At 43.8% G+C, this 22,267-nt stretch overlaps 1 protein-coding gene across 4 annotated transcripts in view; it reads right to left on the minus strand.

Moving 5' to 3' along the window:
* Positions 1 to 22,267, minus strand: part of CHRDL1 (chordin like 1) — a 115,816-nt gene that overhangs the window by 67,085 nt on the left and 26,464 nt on the right. For all 4 annotated transcript variants that reach the window (XM_032620620.1, XM_032620619.1, XM_032620622.1 and 1 more), the window contains exons 3-4: positions 21,152 to 21,264; positions 18,443 to 18,536 (exon numbers count right to left, since the gene is read on the minus strand). In XM_032620620.1, coding sequence (XP_032476511.1) covers positions 18,443 to 18,536; positions 21,152 to 21,264 — 207 coding nt within the window. The remainder of the gene's footprint in view (positions 1 to 18,442; positions 18,537 to 21,151; positions 21,265 to 22,267) is intronic.

Genomic DNA, 22,267 nt, shown 5'->3' on the forward strand with positions numbered 1-22,267 from the left:
CAGCAAACGAGCTGGCCATTCCACTGCAGATGGGACGCAGGCCACTTGGCTCCCTTCCTTAGCCTGGCTCTGGGCAGGGCTGCCTGGAGGAGCCAGCTGCTTAGCTAAAACTCAGCTTTAGGTGGCTGTGAACAGGTTTTGCTTCAGTTCAGCTATTGCTGAGTTACTGTTGGTGGCTCTGGGTTGGGGGTAAAGGCCTGGGCTGGGAAACAGGGAGAGAAGAAGGGAGATGAGCAGATACTTTGCTTGGACCTATGAGTTAAATTGTCTTCCTTTTCAGCTGTTGATTCTGAAGTTAGTTTGGAGGGGTGTTTTCTCGCCATTTCTAAGGTGACCAGTAAGATATGGGGCCCAAGTCCTACTTGTGGTACCTTTAGTTCTTAGGTGATTGTGTTTGGCCAGAGGAAAAGTGGAGAAGGGACGGAGTCATGCCCGATGTTCCTGGTTACCATGAAGTCTACAGAATTCAGAATGCAGATGGGGCCTGGAGTGCAAGAGCTACATCATTTTCACGAGCCTGCTAGGCAGCTTTGCAAGGTTCTCTGGTCTATACCCGAACACCTGCATAAGCCATGGCCACATCCGCAGAGCAGAGGCCCCGTCTCCCTCGGCTGAGATAACGTGAGCTCTGGCTAACTCAAACACACTGACTGAGACAACAGATTTTCTTGGAAAATATAACATAAAAGATAATACATAACAGGAAAGGCTTAGAGAATTAATTCATTCCCCAAATATTTGTCCAGAGCCTACACTGTGTCTTGGCACATGAGGAGATAAAGATACTTGGGTTCCAGATTATTTTCAGTTATCAGGGGATTCATCTCAGTTACAAGCAGTGAAGAGAGTGGAAAGGAAGTGGTTATTTGTTCTTTTGAAACTTCTCTGCCAGGGAGATGGCGCAGAAGCACAGTCCAGGAAGCAAGGAGACCTGGGTTCCAGTCTCCCCTAATTATAATGAGCACTGTGGCTTCAGGTAAGTTATAGAGTCTTTCTCAGTCTCCCCGTTTGTCCAATGTGAGGGGAGGGGGCTGGACGAAAAAAAACCCTTCAAGATATAATTTTCTGTGGTCATAGAACATGATTCCTGCCCTCAAGAGGTTTAGTTGCAAGACACTGAACAGACAAACGGAAGGTACATACTTAAATTTAATGCAGCAGAAAAGTATGCAATAAATGGTCTAGAGTCATGCCATCTACTACAGAAGCCACTGGCCACATGTGTCTACTTACATTTAAACTCACTGACATTAAATAAAATTTAAAATGCAGTTCCTCAGTCATACCAGTCACATTTCAAGTGTCCAGCAACCAAATGCGCCAGTGGCTGCCATATTGGACAGTTCAGATGTAGAATATTTCCATCATTGCAAAAAGTCTTACTGAGCAGCACTGGTATAGACAACACGCCCCAAGGATGTCCAGAGAACACAGAACTTCCCCTCCGTGACTCCTAGGCCCTCGGCTCATTGCGTCTGTTTAGCCATGAGAAACGCTGACCATCGCAGACAGTGGGACTCTGCTCTGGCCACCATGATTGCCCCACTCAGGGTGCTCAGCCACTCCACACTTCCTCCACTGACTGCTCCTTTGATCTTTCCCCAGGGCCTTTGGGAGAGCCAGAGCCTCCCAGCCCTCTCATGAAAACTTCCCTATTAAACAGAACTATGAATAATCCAGATAATCCAGCAATTCATGCATCTTTTAGAGCTCCCTGGGCTATTTGCCCAAGAGGTATGGTATGCAGAGTCTGACAGAGCCAGTGTGATTGATCAGTGAAAGTCAGAATTGTATTTATTAGTTGGGAGAAGCAAGCAAGGCCAGCACTGAGGAGAAAGTCCTTACATGCTCCCTCCACAGCACTACTAATAACATGAAAAAAATTATCCAATTTAATCCCAAAGACTGATTTCAAATCAAAACAAAGCAAATAAAGCAAAGCAAAACAAAAGGAACAGTGAGAGAGGCACAAGGGCTCCCCAGGGTTCCTCTGGCTTGTGCGATGGGTGTGGGTGTGAGTGAGTGAGTGTGGTGGAGTGTGTATATGAGGGTCACGGCGGTGTGAGGGGGGATGGTGAGGAGGGTAGGCAGGCTTGGAGGCTTTGGGGGTGAGGGCTAGGCGAATGTGCTCTGACTCAGAGGAGGACTCTCCCTCCGCTTGCTTCTCTCAGCGGGGTGAGGAGAATTTCACTTGTGTCAACCTCATGCCCAATTCCTCTGAAGGGGGGCAGGGAGGACAGTGTCTAACACAGAGAGTGTTAATGGCTGCTATTTTAACAATCTAAACTCACTGCCCCAGGGCGCCAGGAGAAACTAAACAGTCTTAACTGCAAAGGGTGCAATTTGATAAAATCAAATAAATAGCTGAAGGCACACTCACACTGAACTTGTGCCCAACTCAGTGTCAATCAACAAGTTTCCACTGAATGCTGGACAAGCCACCCCCTCTTCCAAAGAGAACACAGAAAACATTGCAAGTTCAGTTTGGGGGCAGCTGGATGATCTTATGTATCCTGTCCTTCCCAGTTTTTCCCCCCCCCTTTTGCTCATTCCTTCTTCAGCTAAGACTTTCGTTCCCTCATCCAGCCCCTCCCAAGTTGATTTCTTTCTAGTGCATCTCCCTGGCTCTGGCCCGCAGTGCTATGCTGCTTCTAGTCTGTGTTCCTACACATGAGGACAGACCTGCTGGCCTGGGCCTCCAGGCAGGGCTGCCCCGTCTGCACAGCAACAGCTTCCCACCTGCCACGTGCCCCAAGTGGAGACCGAGAAAACAAACCCAAATGGACACCAAATTATGGCTCCATTTGCCAAAATTTACATTTTGATAAGGCACATGCTGAAAAATTCTATTGTTCTAGGCTTAGGATGTGGTCTAGGCACCTACTTGAAACTAGCCAAACACGGCCACTAAGTCTTAGCATAAAAGCCTCATCTCCATCTTGGCCAGTGTGTTCCTACTTCCCCAGACTGAACCCTGGCCCTGTATTCTAAGATAATGATGAGAGCTTGCATTTATGGAGGGCTTACTATGGGCTGGGCCCCATGCTAAGCGCCTTACATGTACTAATTCATCTAATCCTCACGACAGTCCCTTGAGGCGGGAACTACTTACCTACCCGCTGGCGCACACACACACAATCTCACCCACTCAGACACGCACCTCACACACGCGCACACTGGCACTGAATGCGTGTCCACTCAAGGAAGCCTCTCTGCTGTCTCCTCAATGCTCGGGTCTTCAAAGTCCCCTCCCCAAAGTCTCTCCACTGGCATCTAGAATTCTATCGGTTGTGATTTCTTTTAGTTAAGCATTCACCGTACCTGTTGATAAAGAGTGAAGCCCCCCCCTCCGGAAGGGGTAACCCAGCCTCCTTCCCACCAGGTGACAGTGACAATGGGAGAGCTGAGTGGCTGGGAGAGAGGGGAGCATGTGGAGGACTGAGAGAGAGGAAAGGGGGTGCAAAAAGATGTTTGGGAGTACTAAACACAAATGTCTCCTCCTCCCAATGTCTGCAGTGGGCTGGGTGTATGTCAAACTCTAGGACATATGAGGTCCTTTGAGACTAGGCCTCCATCAACCTGACCTTTCCAGCCTCTTCCTTCCCGCACAGTCCATATTCACTCCAGTCATGCCCCCCCCCAACATGCCTTTGTGCATGCCCTCCCCTTCCCCCTTCTCCAACTGGCAAAGTCCCATTCATCTCTCAGAACCCAGCTTGGATATCAAATATGGACTCCTCTCTTAGGAGCTTGGCTCCCAGCTCTTGTACAGGGTCTCTCTCTCCTGTCTCTGCCTGATGGGTTCTCATCCATACCTCTACTGGGGTACTCATCACACCGTGTTGTAATGATTTCGTTATGCCTGTCTCCTCCACTAGATTGTGAGCTCCTTGAGGCAGGGACTCTGAAACCTCAGCACCATACGTGGGACGTGGCCCCAAGCTTGTACTCAGTGAAACGAATGAATGAATGAATGAGTGAATGAATGAATGAGTAGACGTGCACCATCAACTCTGGCTGGGAGGAGACTCCCTTTCCTGGGCTTCTCTGGGTGAGGCTGCTATCCAGTGTTTCTCAATAGGGTCATCACTGGAATTTCGTTGTTCCTAGTCACTTCTTCACTGCACTGTGTTCCTACTCACCGTGAAACATTTAGCATCCCTGGTTCCTGCCCACGAAATGCCAAGGACATTCCCCAATCACTGTGATGACCAAACAGTTCCTCAACATTTCCAAAGCCACGAAGGTGGTAGGGTGATCCTCCCTGGTTGGGAAGCAGCACTACAGCAATGGTTTCTAGCCCTGATCCCGGTGGTCTGAGAGGCCCCCTGCAGTACAGTCTTGCTGTGCTCCTGAACAAGGTGCTGGATGACGGGCTCCAGCCAGAATGTGAATTAGTAAGAAAGTGGCGAGTGAAGCAGCCCTGGCCTGCTAACAGGAATTATGGCAGCCTAAACAGCACACAACAGTACAAAGAATCCTGCTCAACGTTTTTACGACTGGGGGCAGCGGGAGGGGTCAGACCTAGCCAAAAAACTGAAAAACCCGTAAAACTTTCAAGGCAGCCCAGAGATTGTTACCTTGTCTCTGAGTGCATTCTCAGCACTGCCCCCATGTCTCTGGCAAGGCTCACTCTACTTTGAAAACATCAGCATTACTGGGCATCACCTTCACTCAGGGCACCTCTGAAAATCTAATTAGAAAGAAATAGAAAAGAAAGGCAGAGGTGATGCCATTTATTTTATCCTTCTGCCTGACACTCATTAAACCAGTCACCTGTTTCCTTTAGACACTCCACAGCTTTCTCTTTTTTTTTTGCTTATTTTTTTTAGTTTTATTTTATAACCATTTTTTAAAAATTGAAGTATAGTTAATTTACAATGTTGTGCTAGTTTCAGGTGTACAGCAAAGTGATTCAGTTTATATATATATATATATATATATATATATATATATATATAGTCTTTTTCAGATTCTTTTCCCTGAGGCTGGAGACATATGGTCAGTGCCTGGGCACGCGGCTACTGTCATTGGGCTCTACGGGAACAAGTACCGAGTTTCAGGCTTTGCCCGCATTCTCTCTTAGAGTTGCAATCTGGGGACTCAGGATTTAAGTTCTTTCTCTCCCCTGCTGTACACTGCCTTGCATATATATACCTCTTTATACTTTTCAAAGCAATTTCACACATCCACTTGGTTTTCACTGTCAATGCAAACCTTCAGAGAAGGTAGGAATTATCACTCGCATTTTGCAAGTTGAGAAAACAAGCACAAAGACGCTAGCCGGCTCTGTGAAAGTCCCACACTGAATTAGGGGGAGAGCAGGGTTAGACCCCATCTCTTCACTGGCTGTGTGCCTTCCTGCCTCCCCCACCTTGATAGCAGCCTCACCTGGGGGGAGGGAAAGCCGTACCCATACAACTGGAGCTCTCTCTCCATCCCAAATGTGGTCCTGATTCTGGAAGCCAAATGGGCCCTCGAGTCAGTGACATAGACCTGAAGCCAGATGGCCTCATCCAGCTGCCAACACACTGGTGCGCTGTGCAGCTTGGAAGTCAAAGCCCCAAATGCCTTCTCCCTAGTTCCAAGGGCATACCTGAAGGACAGAGAGCACACCCTTCTCCGGACTTTGGTATTGCTCTGCTTTGTGCAAAAACAAGCAGACAAAACCCAGACCAAACCAAACCACACAACAAGAAGACCAAAATAATATAGACAAGTAAACAAAAACAGTAGTCCCCAAACGGCCATATGCACATACACAATTTTCTGCTCGATTGTAACATTTAAAGGTCTTCTGGTCACCTTTTGCCTCCAATCATAACCACCAAGACAAATGAAATGTAGTGCCATTTAAAAATATGTTATGCTGGGAAATACAACTGACACACCTAAAACATAAGTGTACGGTTGAATTGAGGATTATAAAGCCAACACCCTTGTAACTACCGCACAGGTCAAGAAGGCTCCATCCCTCCCCACTGGAGGTAACCACCATCCTGACTTTTGGGACAATCACTGCCTTGCTTTTCATTATAGTTTTATTACATTTATGCACCTCCCTTAACAGTATAGTTTAGTTTTGCCTGTTTGGAACCTCATGTTAATTGAATCTCATTACATGCATTTGTGCACGTCGGTGCATCTCGCTCTTACTCAGCGTTAAGCCTGAGGTATGATCTACTGACTTTCAAAAGACTTCTGCTCCCCTTATTTAAGCCTGGAAATCAATTTCTTCCTTGTACCTAACTTTTTATGCTGAAGCTCATTTCTGCCCACTCTCCCCATTTGGAGATGGAAGGAGAAAGCTGGTTAGCATCCTCTAAGACCCATTTATCTTTCTGACGTTTGTTGAAGTCCCTTTAGTCGTTCTTTCACCAGGCGCAGTAATCACACTTTTCCTTCAACATTGCCTCATAGGTTTGATACTCTAATCCTTTAATAACCTTTCTAATAAAACCATACTGAATAGTTCCAGACATGATTGCCCTCAGAAAGCAATCTCAGAGGAGGCCTTTTCGGAGATGTACTTCTCCAGGTAAAGGGAAACAGGGATACAGGTCTACCCCTATGGGTTTCTCCAAAAGATAACAAAAGCTGCCAGTAATCAGCTCCTAATACATGATGCTCTCTGAAATTCCCTGGGAAACATTAATAATGAATATGTCTGTCTTTCAAAACCCAGCATTTCACACAGTCATTACTGGCGGTTACTGCTTGTCAGACCTGTCACTGTCAAAGACAATGCGGTCTCTGCAGTCTTCCTCATCCTCTGAAAACTATGCTCAGAAAACCAACATTTGCTAGATTCTTCTAAGACCCCTTGGTTATCTCCTGACTTCGCTTTCTCATCTCTACCACCAGCCTCTTCTCAAATTTCTTTTCCATTCTTGTCCCCATTTAAAAAAGAGACATGCTACAACATGGATGAACCTGGAAGACATTCTGCTGAGTGAAATGAGCCAGGCACAAAAGGAAATACACCGTATGATTCCATTTACATGAGGTTCCTAGAGGAGTCAAATTCACAGAGACACAAAGTAGAATGGTGGTAGCCAGGAGCTGGGGGAGGGGGAAATGGGGAGTGGTTTATAAGAACGGAGTTTCAGTTTGGGAAGATGAAAAAATTCCCGAGATGGATGGTGGTGATGGCTGCCCAACAATGTATGCGTATTTAATGCCACAGAACTGTACAGTTGAAAGTGATTAAAATGGGAAATTTTGTTATATACACTTTGTTACCGTAAAATTTTTTTAAAATAAAAAAGAGATTTTTTAAAATGGAAGGAGGAGAGGGAGGGAAGAGGGAGGAAGGGAAATAGAGAAAGAAAGCGAGGAAAAAAGCAAGCCACATTTCCCTGCCCGTCTTGTTCCCTAACCCTAACCCCCATTTCTCTCCTATTAAAATAGTAAAGGAATACCGCTTATAAAAGGTAGGGTGGTGAGCGTGGACTCTGGTTTGGCCTTAGATCCCTGAAGGCAGGATCTCGTGAATGTGAAGAATTCAAAGCTGCATGAATTTGCTAAAGGAAAGAAAATCGAGCTTCCAGGGACACTCACCTTATCTCTCTGTTTTAAAAGTAACCTCTACCCCCAAGTTTGAAGTCTTTCCTTTTCTCCCCAATTAAAAAAATATCCAACCAACCTTCTTCCTCCCCCTCCTGCAGACAACTTTGATTTATCCCTTTCTTTAAAGATACAGTACATATACTTCATAGACTCTCTCCAATTGAGGGAGTATAGCCCTAAAAAAAAACAGAAAAAAAACCCCTGTTTCAGCAGTCACATATCTATTGCTGGACCACTTCCCACACTCTGGGTCTTAACGTGTATGTGGCGAAGACAAAAGACAACACACCATGATATCTCTAAAACAGACTACTTTATGGCCAAAAAGATGGAGTTCTGTGAGGAGGTAGGTTTTGGAACAGACTTTAATAACTGTCACCCCCAATCTACCAGTTTCTAAGATCACTTTTAGGGAATAGCTGACGGTGTAAAAAAATCTAGATACAAAAATCAGAGGAAAATCAGCCTAATAAAGACTGCTGTTTATCTTAGTGGCTGCAAGTAATCTGGTAAATCTTTTGGGCTATAGTTATTTTGCATTCAAAACCCTGAAGTGAAACCCTTTGGCTCTAGACAACAGATAGCAAGGATATTTGGTTACTTCTGAAACATATTGGTTTTAAGTTAAGAACCCCAAAGTGAAAAACTTGAGAGAGTTAGCAGCTCATCCTAGAAACCACTGTGTCTTCTGCCATGAATACAGAACTTATCCTTGATGTTACAGAGAGGCTCCTCCTTCATCCCTACCCACCCCCCGCCCCTGCCCCTGCATAACTCTTCCAGGTACCCAGGTTAGTGGCCTCAGGATCTTTCCCCACTCACCCCCCATTCACTACCATCAGATTCTGCTTTCTAGATCCTGTGTGCTAGTTAAATTAAAAATGATTAATAAGAGTTATCACCTCCAAAGACAGATGAATTCATCAAGAATCAAAGTCTGAATTCAAAAGATGAAGCTGTAAGATTTTAATAGCATTTCAGGTATCAGGCAACTTGGCAGGGAAGCAGGGTGGGGTGGGAGAAGGGGAGCCTGACACAATGCTGGCTGGACAGGTCACGGGAAACTAAGGTAATCATCTCCTGCTCTGCTTACTCAGAAAGCAGGCCCTGGTTTCTGGATCAGCCCTGCAACCAGGAAGAAAGCTCACTAAAGGACATTTTGCTAATCCTTCCCTTAAAATACCCTAGATGTGACTCTTATTTCAAACTAAGTTGAAAACAGACTAAGCTGAAAACACTGATTTTATTTCAAACTATGTTGATTGCTTTTCCCTTTGAGAGTTTCATTTGTTTATCAACAGAAATTCCTGGGCTAATTCCGAGAAATGCCATTCATTTCTCGCCAACAGCAAGTCACAGACAATGGGTGGGGTAGAGGGGTGAGCTCCCCACGGAGGGTCCTTCTTTCTGGACCTGACAGCCAGGGGCTCTGAATGTGGACGACGGCAGAAGAGAAAGGCTCTGGGTGGGAGCTCTGGGAAAGCAGGGAGACCAGCCAGAGGGAACAGTGAGTACATGTTACTGCAGGGTTGGTCCTGGAGGAGTGTCACATAGGCAAAGTACGTTTCTGGGGGTGCCTGTGCTCCCCATTATCAGAGAAACAATGTTGTCAAGTTGCCCCCGGCTCTCTGCAGATGCACAGGGCTTTGCCCAGGATCTTGCCCAGGACTGCTCTATGCAGGCAATGCTCTCACCTCAAGACCTCCCCTGGGCCCTGTTACCATAGTGCCGTCCCCCATGCAAGTGCAACAGAATTACTTGAGGTGTTTGTTTAAAATGCAGAATACCCCCTACAGCCCAGCTGAATCAGAATTTTTAGTGTAGGGCCCGGCAGTCTGCATTTTATTAAATCCCTTTAAGCACACTAAAGTTTAAGCAACATTCATTTAGGGTCTTGTTCTAAAACGGTTGCTACTCTAATGAACTTCTCCAAACTAAGATACTGTATTTACCAATAGCTTATTGCTGTAATATAAACAACTTTTAGAAATTGAATGGCATAATCCAAGACTTCCTAAAACATATACTAAAGAACACTAATCCCGCTAATAAGTACTCTACAAAAACCAGGTCCCATGGCTGAGTAAGTTTGGAAAATACTTCGTCCCATACACTCACTTATAGATTCATAGTGCTTACTAACATACTAAAGGCTTTGCGAAGTCCTGCATTGAAAGAAACCTGTCTAACTTTCTCTAATCCAGAAACCCTCAAGTTTATTTGACCATATAAATGTTTTCTCTAGTTAACCCTATTAATTGTCCCATAAAATTGTGTTCCTTGCAGCAAACTTTGGGAAACAATGTCTTAGCCAAGAAGAATGATTGTAATGGTGGAGGTTTCTTAAATATAGCAAGCACGTGGGAGATTTATTTGGGACAAATGGGGTTTTTCAGTATCCCTCAATGATGTGCCACCTTCTTCACCTTTACATGGGGCCAACTTTGATTAACGTCCATTGAAAGAGTTCTGCTCTACCATGACGGAAAGCCATAGTTTTCCTAAATGTCTTGTTCTTGTATGGCATAAGGGCTTCTAGAATGCTAACAGGAAATCACATTCTTTTTAAAAAAGGAACTAAATCCCCAGGGTTTACCAGAGACAAATATCACCTCACCTGGCAGAAGGCAAGTGGGATGCCACTTTCCTGGAGAAGTTTTAACCCTTTATACCCTGCAGTGTTCAAAGACCAAGTGTATGAGGAAAACAATGGAAATAAACCATGGAAGACAGTGAAAGAGGTCTAAATGGTAAGACGGCAGTTAGTATAGACATGGAGGATCTACTCATCAACAGTGAACGTCTCTGTGGCCACCTCTCAATAATCAGTATAAGAATGCTAACAGTGATAATAATAAAGTAAAACCTCTGCTATCCAGAGACCAACATTCTAGAATCCTCAGGCTTCTGGATAGCTCTAGACCCAGAAAGAGTTGTTATTAATATACCAATCTTTGGGGAATTGCCTGGCAGTCCAGTGGTTAGGACGCTGCGCTCTCACTGCCAAGGGCCTGGGTTCAATCCCTGGTCGGGGAACTAAGATCACTCAAACCATGTGGCACAGCCAACAAAAACAAAGAAATAAATACCAATCTTTGGCAGGCAAAGAAATGACACTTGATCAATCATCTTGTATACTATGGCTTTTGTAGTTCCCTCACAAAAAAAGGGAAAAGAATATGCTAATTAGCTGTTACTATGTAAAAGGAATTGATCTTTTTCAATCAAACCCAGGAGGCAAGTGAATACAGAATTCAGAAAAGAGCAAAAGGAACGAGCAGAGCACAGTGGCGATTAGACATGGATGATGGCAACAGCAGCAGTCAGCAGCAACCATGAGGATGGCAGCAGATACTCAAAGAGATTAATCAAAAGAAGATGGGATAGCTTTAAAATCTGGGAGCGATTCCTCAGTAAGTTAAACACAGAATTTCCATACGACTCAGAAGTTCCACTCCTAGGTATATACCCAAAATAATCGAAAACATATGCCCCACAAAAACTTGTACATGAATGCTCATAGCACTATTCACAATAGCCAGAAGGTGGAAACAACTCAAATGCCCGTCAACTGATGGATAAACAAAATGTGGTATATCCATACAATGAAATATTATTCAATCATAAAAAGGAATGAATTACTAATACGTGCTACAACGTGGATAAATCTTAAAAATATTATGTTAAGTGAAAGAAGCCAGATGATGCAAAAGACCACATATTTATGGTTTCATTTATGTGAAATGTCCAGAATAGTAAAATCCATAGAAACAGAAAGCAAAGTAGTGGTTGCCAGGGGGCTGGAGCAGGACAGGTAATGGGGAATGACTGTTTAATGGGCACAGCGTTTCGTTTTGGGGTGGTAAAAAAATTTCAGGAACTAGGCTAGTGGTGATGATTGCAGCAATATTGTGAATGTTCTTAATGCCACTGAATTGTACACTTTAAAATCATAAGTTTTATGTTAAGTGTACTTTACCACAACTAAAAATAGATGAACCTCCCCCTTGAACTTTTGCCCTTAAAAAAAAACAAACAATGGGCTTCCCTGGTGGCGCAGTGGTTGAGAGTCCGCCTGCCGATGCAGGGGACACGGGTTCGTGCCCCGGTGTGGGAGGATCCCACATGCCGCGGAGCGGCTGGGCCCGTGAGCCATGGCCGCTGAGCCTGCGCGTCCGGAGCCTGTTGCTCCGCAACGGGAGAGGCCACAGCAGTGAGAGGCCCGCGTACCGCAAAAAAAAAAAAAAAAAAAAAAAAAAACAAACAACTGGAGGGAGCAAAAAAGGCCTGTCTACCTGATTCCTAAAACACTGGAAGTCACAGACATGGAGACAGACATAGTCCTAAAACTAGACTCCCTTTTTATATAAATGTACCGGAACACAATGTGCAGACAGGCCAGCGATTACAGACCAAAAAACAGATTCAGAGTGGCTGAGTGACTTGCAGTCCTCACTCTAAACTGTCCAAGGCCAAATGCCATATAGCTACCTCCTATCTTATGTAGTCTGCTTCTGCTATAGTATAGATTTGTGTAATCCAAACTTGCTCATATGTGAGTGGTAGATAAGAGAAAGATGTTGGTATAAAACAGAAATTGCATTGGTTCATACATAATTTTCCTTAGCAAACTCATATTTTGTACCATCAAGTGACAGCAACTGAATGCCAAGTACACTAGCACAACCGAAATCAGCGAACCATGAAGGAACACAGTACTCTATCCTATTCCTGTTCACCTCACATTCTCCCTCTTGGCTCAGTTTGGCCGTACGCTCGGTCTTCTAAATGCTTATCACATGATTCTTTCTGATCTTGTGCATTTCTCTCTTGTCTCTATCACTCAGCGGTCTCAACCTTTCCTTATACCCCCCTTCCTTCAAGCTAAAGTCGCCATTTTAAAGGATGAAGTCTCTGCTGACTGTAACATTCTTTATTAGAAATCTAAGGTGACTTTTTAAACCACGCTAGTATTTTATTAGTTACAGAGTTGCGTAAGTTTAGAGTTGTTTGCTCCAATCCTGTTTTTTCCTTAAGCTTGTTATTTTTCAGCGTACAGTTTTGAAGAATGGGAGGATTTTCAGAAAAGCACATACCGCATTATAGCAGAAATGCCTGTATTCACTAGCTAGCTCACTACCCAACTCCTGTTGAGAAATGGCATAGGGCTTCCAGCACCTCCTTATGGGAGCACACAGACTATAGTGCATCTGTGGAAAGGTTATTTCCTTACCCTGCCTGAAATGTGAAAGACTGGGGTGAGGAGTGCCTCTCTTGGCAAAACCGCACTGTCACTCTCTCTATTAAAACCATATCATAGAACTAAACCTCTTCATACCTAGCTGAAAAGGAAACACTGGATTAGGTCTCTGGTAAGAGATCGAAGCAGATATTTTGGCAAATTTAGAACAGCTCTTTAATGACCTGGGAATGTTGGAATACCTCTAAGGGAACCCAAGTTTATTCATTCTGAATAGCAAATTCTTAATGGAATGGCCATTTCAGAAAACTGTTAGTGGGGCTTCCCTGGTGGCACAGTGGATAGGAATCTGCCTGCTGATGCAGAGGACACAGGTTCAATCCCTGGTCCGGGAAGATCCCACGTGCCGCGGAGCAACTAAGCCCGTGCGCCACAACTACTGAGCCTGTACTCTAAAGCCCACGTGCCACAACTACTGAGCCCGCGAGCCACAACTACTGAAGCCCACGGCCTACAGCCCATGCTCCGCAACAAGAGAAGCCACCGCAATGAAAAGCCCACGCACTGCAATGAAGAGTAGCCCCCCGCTCACCGCAGCTAGAGAAAGCCCGCATGCAGCAACAAAGACCCAACGCAGGCAAAAATAAATAAAATAAGAATAAAAATAAATTTTAAAAAAAGAAAGAAAACTGTTAGATAATATCGTGATTTAGGCTCCTGGTCACTATAAAAGTCGTCTTTTGGTGATAAAAATTATACATGAAGAACAGAAGGAAGCAAGTCATATTCTTTCTCTCCCCCTTGCCCCGTTACCATTCAACTCCACCAAAAGAGAAGATATGGAATTCCATTCCTACAAATCTTTCATCAAGGACAACAGAGAGTCCTGCTTAGAGACTGGGATGAATTTAATGACCTTTCTCACTCCTGTGCAGTCTTGACTTTTTCATTATGAACGTTCTACCTTCCACGTAGCACCAGCCTCTGGACCCAGCAGAGCCCTGTGGTATGTGACCAAGACTTGATCTCTGCCATGGAGGCCTGGGGAAGTGCTGGAGAAAAAGTTTTCACTTGCTCTTCATGGGAATCGGTATCGATTTCTCTCTGGTAATTCTGGAAAAGCAGTCTGCATACTCTGATTTCCACGGGTCAGCAGGAGCTACAGGAGACAACCTCAAATGCAGGTGAGAACCTTGGAAATTTCAGGGGGTAAGAAGTTTAGAAAGCTAGAGCCCTGGGACACACAGAAACAGATAGGGGGTGAAGTCTCCTCTGTTCCCTCCAATGGAAGATGGGCTCTAAGCATGGCAGGTAGACTCTTCCCACAAAGTCCATCACTACACAGTAAACACTCCCTGAAGTTGCTACTGCTGTAGGATAGTATGTAAAACCTTGCATATATGCCTTCCTTGTTTGTTTTCCCTTTTTGATATAGAACTTGTTCATCATCTCGGCTTTAAACATTCTATTTTTCAGTGAAGACGGTTTCATCACGGTGCCTTCCATTGGCTTAAGACAGAACAGTAGAGCCCTTTCCTTTGACCGAACATTCCTGTGGCCCTGAAGGCATGAGTTTCCTCATGTCTAATAATCATTGGGGTGGAAGGAATACAGAGGACTCATCACATCCATTGCCCTGTCTCAAAGCAAAACTGTGCCAACTCTCTCAAATGGGTGGGTAGCTTTTTATTTCCAGAAATATGCAGTAAAGAGACTAAAATCCTCCTTAGTCATTTATTCTAGGATTTAACAACCACTGTGTCCCAAAGTTCTTTCTTTTATCAAACTCCATTCTTCTCTGCTATGGTTTAAACCTGTTTATTCTTGTTTTATCTTCAACAGAAAAAAAAATAGCTGGTTTGCATTCCAGTTCCATATGGCATAGAGAGCACACGAGAAAACGCCCTGCTACTTTCTAAACAAAGAAGAGTGAGAGACGAAATATAAAAGTAAACATAAATAAATAAATAAAACTGCAAAATCATCCTCAGAAACAAAAGTGAACTCTCTATGAAATAAAACACAAGCAAAAGTACAGCAATAAATGGGGGCCAAAGTGATATGGTCCACCGGCAGCTGGGACCAGATATAGACAGTTATATCCAGACAGCTGAGTAAGAACTATGGCCTATAAATGGCTTCCTATGTAAAGATGGGGACTCGAGTCACACTCCTCACATGTAAACAGGGGCTGACATAGCTCTGCCCACCCAAGGTGGTTCCCTCACATGGACAGATTGCCCAAGGTGGGCAGCTGCAGCTGAGGTCCCAATCCAAGGTCATTATCAGGGACTAGCCCTGCATAAGAAAACAGAGGTAGAAACAGACCATCTAGATATGAGGAAGCCCAAGGTGGGACACCAACTTATGACCTGGTTTAGTGCTAAGTGAACTACAAGGCCTGAAACAATGCTACCACAAGAAAGGAAGGACTTATGCAAGACAAAAACCCCACGGATGATGAGTTTTTAAACAAAAATTTTAGAAAACAAGCGGAAATCTGGAACTAAGAAAAGCTATGAAGAAACCCAATGAAAGTGAGAATTCACAGCTGAAAAAAAATGGATATCTGAACAATCAGAAATGGACTTTAAATAAGTATTTAAATACCTTAAAGAAATAAATAAGAGAATAAGACCCCAAGAAACAATAACAGGGGTTTATAAAATGGCAATTTGTAGATTTTTATATATCAATAATTCAAAATACAGTTATTGGGGAAAATACAGTTATTAAAAATAAAACAACAAATAAAACCCAACAGATAGTCTATATAGTAGGCATGGAAAAGCTGGAGAAAGAATTCATGAATTGGAGGACAGAGTTGAAGTAATATATCATTATAGGGAGTATTCCAATATATCATTATGGGGAAAAATAAAGGAGACATTAAGAGACTCAGAGTGTAAATTAAATGAGCTGCAATGACATATACCAAAGACAAGATTAAGAATGAACAAAAAGAGAGAAGGAGGGCTTCCCTGGTGGCGCAGTGGTTGAGAGTCTGCCTGCCGATGCAGGGGACGCGGGTTCGTGTCCCGGTCTGGGAAGATCCCACATGCCACAGAGCGGCTGGGCCCGTGAGCCATGGCCGCTGAGCCTGCACGTCCGGAGCCTGTGCTCCACAACGGGAGAGGCCACAACAGTGAGAGGCCCGCGTATCGCAAAAAAAAAAGAGAGAAGGAGAGGTAATTTTCACAAAAATAATGACTTAAAATTGAAGAGAAATTTGAGTCCTTTGGCTGAAAAAAAATCACGTGCTGAGCAGGCTAAATACAAACAAATCATACATCAAAACACCTCATTGTGTGTGTCAAAGAAAACAGAATATCTTAAAAGCTAGAAGAAGAAGAAGACGGATTACCTATGAAAGAACTATAATCAAAGAGCAGACTTCTTATCCACAAACAAAGGAAGTCAAGAAACCATTTATTAATATCTTCAAAGTGCTGAGGGAAAATAAACGTGCACCTATAATTTTATACCCAGCCAAATTATCATTCAAAAATGAGGGCAAGGGACTTCCCTGGCAGTCCAGTGGTTAAGACTCTGCACTCCCAACAGGGGGCCCAGGTTCAATCCCTGATCGGGGAACTAGATCCCACACGCATGCCACAACTAAGAGTTCACATGCCACAACTAAGAAGTCTGCATGCCACAACTAAAAAAAAGATCCTGCCTGCTGCAACTAAAGATCCCGTGTGCCGCAACTAAGACCCAGCACAGCCTAAATAAATAAATAAATAAATAAATATTTTTAAAACATGAGGGCAAAATAAAAACATTTTTGCATATAAGGATTAGGGAACTTCAGTATCACTACCCACAGAAAGAACTGTTAAAGGCTACAGTTAACACGAAAAATGAACTCACAAGGAAGTGACCTGCAAGAACAAGAAGGCAAAGGAAATGAACAGCTGGTTTCTATACTCCATAAAATGGGCTTTTAAAGTCTTAAAGATAATGGTGTTTATTTCTTTCCATTTTATCTTTTCTGGGACTTATGACCTCAATTCTTTTAACACTTTCTTTTTCTCTCAAAAGAACTGCTAGCTTATACTTTCCGTTTTTCTCAGTAATTGCTTCCTGTTATGCAGCTGGGGTAGATGACAGCCATCTTCCACTCTGTGCGCTTCCACCCTATGCTCTGTGTCTGGGCCCTGCCCCAACCTCCTTCCCAGGAAAGAACAATTTCTGCACAGCCATTTAGGTCAATTCCTATGACATTAGACCACTTTTAGAGACTTCTGGGATAAGCAGCTTTTATAAGGCTATTTGACAGGCAACCTGCCAGATGAAAAAAAAAGAAAGAATCCTCCCATACTACACCCTTGTAATCCAGTTTAAATAGAAGAAGCAAATAAACACAGACAAGAATGGTACACTTCATTTAGGGATTTATTTTATTTCAAAGAACAACTTTTAGGTTGATGATATGCCAAGTCAGTCTCTCATATCCTGAAGCATATACTATGGTCACCAATACTCAGAATGATAAACCTGTGACATGGCATGACCTTTTGCCATCTGGGAAAGGATCCCAAAGAATCAGAGTGTATTTACCAATGTAAGAAAGTATACGTTATAAAGGTGGTGACAAAAAGGGCTTGGGAGTTTCTTCTCTATTCAACAAAATCTCCATTCCTGTAACATTTCAGTTAACCGAGTTGTCACTGAACCTCATTCCTAGCCTCATTCCTACCATTTTTGCCCTGACACTTTTGGTTTCTCTAGTGGTTCTTCATGTTTTTAGGGTCATGAACACCCCTTTAGGAATACCAATAAAGCTATGGCTCTTCTCTAAAGGAATTTACACACATACATTGTTACACCAAAAACTGCAAACAATTTTAAAAGGTTTGCTAACCCCCTCCAAAGTCCACCCATGGACCCCAACTCTGTCCTCAAGGGAAACAGAATCAACTCACAGGACTACAAAGCTTCTACTACCTAGATGGCAAGATGATCACTTACCTAGGACTGCTGTCAGGCCCATGGGCATTCTCTGAATCATTCTGTGCTTGCATGCCTCTGGTGTGGGAGCCAAGCCCCAGACGTGAACAAAGTGTCACTGAGACAGCCCCTGCCTCAAACACCCTAGCCACAAACCATGAAGGTAGACGTCCTAATAGCCTTGGAGAAAAGTCTCTGCCTGCCTTCCCCTTAGCCTTGCTCTGAACAATGTATACATAATAACTGTACAGTCTGGAGCAGGCAGGCAGCTTTATACTGTCATAAACCCCACTGGTTCAGCTCCTTTGATTTTTTGAATAGCCCCTCATCATTTAGAAGCTATGCTCAAATGCAATTCCAGCACTAACTGTGTAGGACACGTGCCTTCATGCTACAACTCCCCTGGTGTCTGCTGCCCACGGCAGGAAGAGGCTGGTTATGGAAGAAAAATCTCTGGGCCACAATTCCCTTCCCCCAGTTGACATCCACCTTCAAATGATTAAAAACCTATGAAAATCTGTTACTGGGTACCCAATAACTTATTAGAGCCTTGAAGAGCCCACTTGGGCTATAAACAGTATTTGGAGGCCGGTGCACGCGCTGCCTGAAAGTGTCCTATTGTTATTCCTGCCTGGAAGTTTCCCCTTCTGAGGAATTAGGGGAAAGGGGTGGGTTGGTGGAAGAGGGAGAGCCAGGAAAGAAAGAGGCGAACTGGTTTACCTGGGCAGCGCGGGCAGCAAAGATGAGGAATATGCACGGGAGAGAGGCAATGAAGGCTTGGACATCTGACTCGGCTGCAAAGCACATTCCCGTTCTGAAAGACAGAGGCAACAACAATAACAAAATAAATGTTTTTCAAGGTCACTGGGATCATGCCAGTTTGGGAAACAGTCATGCAGGGACTCACCCAGACAGTGAATAACACATTCCCGAGAAACTGAATGAAATCAGCATTTTCTTTCCTTTTCTCATCACTAGCACCTCCGCTGGGTTGGTTGATAGCTTACTGGCATATTTTTCTAAGGATCACTACTGCCACAGTTTTCAAAGCCTCCCACAATTACTGGGAGGCTTCTTCTGACTTGGCTCTGTGACGTTTCTACCACTCCCCAGTTCTTCACGTCTTTTCCAAGAGCCTAGTGTGATTTCATAATCACCTGTCCAATGTCATGGAAGGAAGGGATTAATGAGCAATGGGTCCCTTGAGCTGCTACCCACCCCTGCGCAAGGAGATAGCCCTAGCACATGGACCCTGGATTCCACATAACTCTTCCTTGGTCCCGAAGACTGAGTGCTCCCTCTTCTCATTTCCTTTTCAAGTCAGAATTTTACTGAGAACAAGCTAGAGTGTGGAATTGAACTGATTAGCTAGTATGACTGGGGGAGGGGGCGACTGGGTCCCTGCCTGATTTACAGTGACAAGATCCCTAGCTCTGACGGCTTTCAGCCATTGCTAGAACAAAGGAAGACTTTGGAAATCAATTTTGCATTAACATTTTCCATCTATAATTCATCGGAAGTATGGGCTACTTGTATCCATCAGGGTTTTGTGGGGGAAGAGGGTAATGAAGAGGATGTAGAGAGAAGATGCCTAACACTTGAGCCATTGGCATTGGGATCACAGTAACATTTTCACTGCCCTGCAGATAGCAAAGCCTCATCCCCCAAGGGTTAGCTGTCCATTTATAATGCGTTGCGTCAAGAATCTGACACATTCGTGCCATACCAGGCAGTTAATCAGTCTCCAGATGCTCTATTTAATAACTGCCCTAGCTATTTAAAGATGCAGGCTTCTTTTACCCCAATTTGAATCCCCTTACCACAAATCTTTTTCTTTTCTCATGTATTTTCTAGAATAAATTTTTGGAGCACTGCGTTTGGAAACACCACGGAGCCTCCTTACATGTCACGCTCCTCAGAGCCAGGTGGTGTCATCTTGAAGCGAGATCACCAAAGCATATCAGAAATCCCTGCACCTGGCTGAGGTCTCAACTGATTCCTCCTTAATGCCTTATACTGATTTCTGTTCTAGAGTTAATAGGTTAATAAAAATAATAACCACAATGATAGTGATGTTATGCAGTTAGCATTTCTCGAATATTGACTGTGACCAAGCACTGTTTTAGGTGACTGAGATGGATTAGTGAATTTAATCCTTACCATAACCCTATGAAATAGGTAATACCATTATACCATTTTAAAGGAGAAGAAGTTGAAGGAATCTCAGAGAGGTTAGATAACTTGCTGAACATAACACAGCTCAGAAGTGGCAGAGCCAGGCTTGGAAACTTGGTCTGTCTTGATTCTAGAGCCCTGTGGCCTGTTAAGACCACCTAATGTTGCCTGAAGGTTAGATTTCCACATGCTCAAAATTCTGAAAGCCCAAGTTTCTATTCAAATGGCAAAAGAATCAGGCTTGCAAGCGAGTGTTCCTGTTCTACCTGGGCGCTAGCGAGGAGTTGCAGTTCATCCATGAGGTCTCAAGTGAGAGGCTAGTCTTGAAAATTCTTTCTATATGTTCAGAATTCTCAATCCTCAAGGCCTAGTACAAGGCCTCCTTTCCCAATTGGCTTAATGCATTGGTTCTCTACCAGGGGCCACTTTGCTCCCCAAGTAACTTTGGCTATGTCTGGAGACATTTCTGGTTGTCACAGCTGGGGTTGGTGCTACTGGCTTCTAGTGGATAGAGGCCAGGGGTGCTGCTAAATATCCTACAATGCACAGGACAGCTCCCTACAACAAGAAATTATCTGTCCCCAGGAGTCAACAAGGGCTGAGGCTGAGAAACCCTGGCCTAGTATATGATGGTAGAGGCTTGTTTGGAAAGGTGCACCATAGCTGTGGTCCTGGGTCAGGGCCATGGAAAGATGGGACTACCTGCTTTGGCTATTGCAAAGATGGCATTTAAGCTGTCCAAATGCCTCTCTGAGTGACTGGACTGGAGCCAAGACCAAGCCAAGAGAACTCTAATCCTCACAAGGTACAGGCCAGGGTTTCACAACCTCAATCCTAATTACAGTTGTTGGCTGAAATAACGTAAAATACACTCTCCATATGAACCAGTTTATAATCTGTCCTAATCTCTTCTCTAAAGGCCAGGCTTGAAAGTGGTATTCAAAAATGATACTGTCTCACAATCCAGGCATTATATTGAGCTTTCTCCTCCACTCCACTTTTTCCATGTCCTATATCATTTGGCTAAGAGACCATTAAGTATCCATCTATAGCAAATACTCATCGAGAGCCCATGAAAATCAAGCCAAAAGGCAACAGAAGAAAAAGACAGGAAATGTGTATTTTTCCTTACAATCTGCTTCCTAACTTCTTTTACGTTTTTATCACTCATGCTCCCTGGCCATCTAGGCACTTGAAGGCATCTCTGCACGCTGAGGAGCAAAGTAGGAAGTCAAATGCCATCGGAGATTGTACCTCAGAGCAAATGCAGTTCACACAGTAAACCAACCCATAAGGTTCCAGGTAAGGATGCCATCTCTCACCCACTCTGTACTTCTTGTCTTGAAACACACAATATGTCTCTGAATCTGTGAGGGAGGAGACAGAATATGCCGGTTAGAAAACATGGACCAATCACAAAATCCAAAGGCAATCACAGGTTCCATCCACTTTAGTGTACATGAAGAGAAGAGGCATAGGGGATATTTCTAGAACCCCTATGATGGCTCAGTATTTTACATGCTTTCCTTATTTGATTCTACAATGACCCAGTAAGGTAGGCACTATTAGTCTCATTTTATAGGTGAAGGAACTCAAGAGTCATATAACTAGTTAGTAACTGACATGAGACTCAAACTCAGGTCTGCCTGACAGTGAAGCCAAAACCTTGACTACTGCTATTATAATGGTAAGATAAGGGAGCATGCCGTGTGTCTTTTTGGAAAAGGCTGTGCTACCTTGCTTTGGAAATGGAAGCTAATGTCTGAAATGCTGATCTATCAGAACATTCTCAGAGCTGCCTGGTGGTGGTGTAGAGTGATGAATTAAACACATTGTCTTAGGTCCCTATAAAAGGCTTTGCTCACACATGCTAACATCATTCCATCATTGAACAAATATTTGGGCACTTGATCTTTGTTAGGCACTATGCTAAGTGCTGGGGATAAAATGCTGAGCAGAAACACACACAGTCCTTGTTCTCATTTAACGTATAGACTTCTTGCTTAAACAATTCTCAATTAACTAAAAGTAATGTCTCCTTCCCCTTTGCTGGAATATAATTTTTGACAGCCACAGCTTATCTTGTACCATAGTTACTTGAGCACATACTGTGTTACTTGTCTTATTTTACATCTCTCATTTCTCCATTAAGGTAAAAGGTCCTTGAATGTAGAAAACATTTATTCTTCACTCTCCATCTATCACATGGCCCAGCACACTGTGGCCAATAAACGTAAGCAACTGACAAATGACTAGTAAATGAATTTCCAAATCATGTGGTTTGTCTTCCAATCCCACCCTCTTCTGTCTCCTGCTTCCCATCCTCCTTCCCATCATACAAGGTCAAAATAAACTGAGACACCTCTTGTT

Source organism: Phocoena sinus, chromosome X (genome assembly GCF_008692025.1).
Source record: "Phocoena sinus isolate mPhoSin1 chromosome X, mPhoSin1.pri, whole genome shotgun sequence".
Classification (NCBI taxonomy): Eukaryota; Metazoa; Chordata; class Mammalia; order Artiodactyla; family Phocoenidae; genus Phocoena; species Phocoena sinus.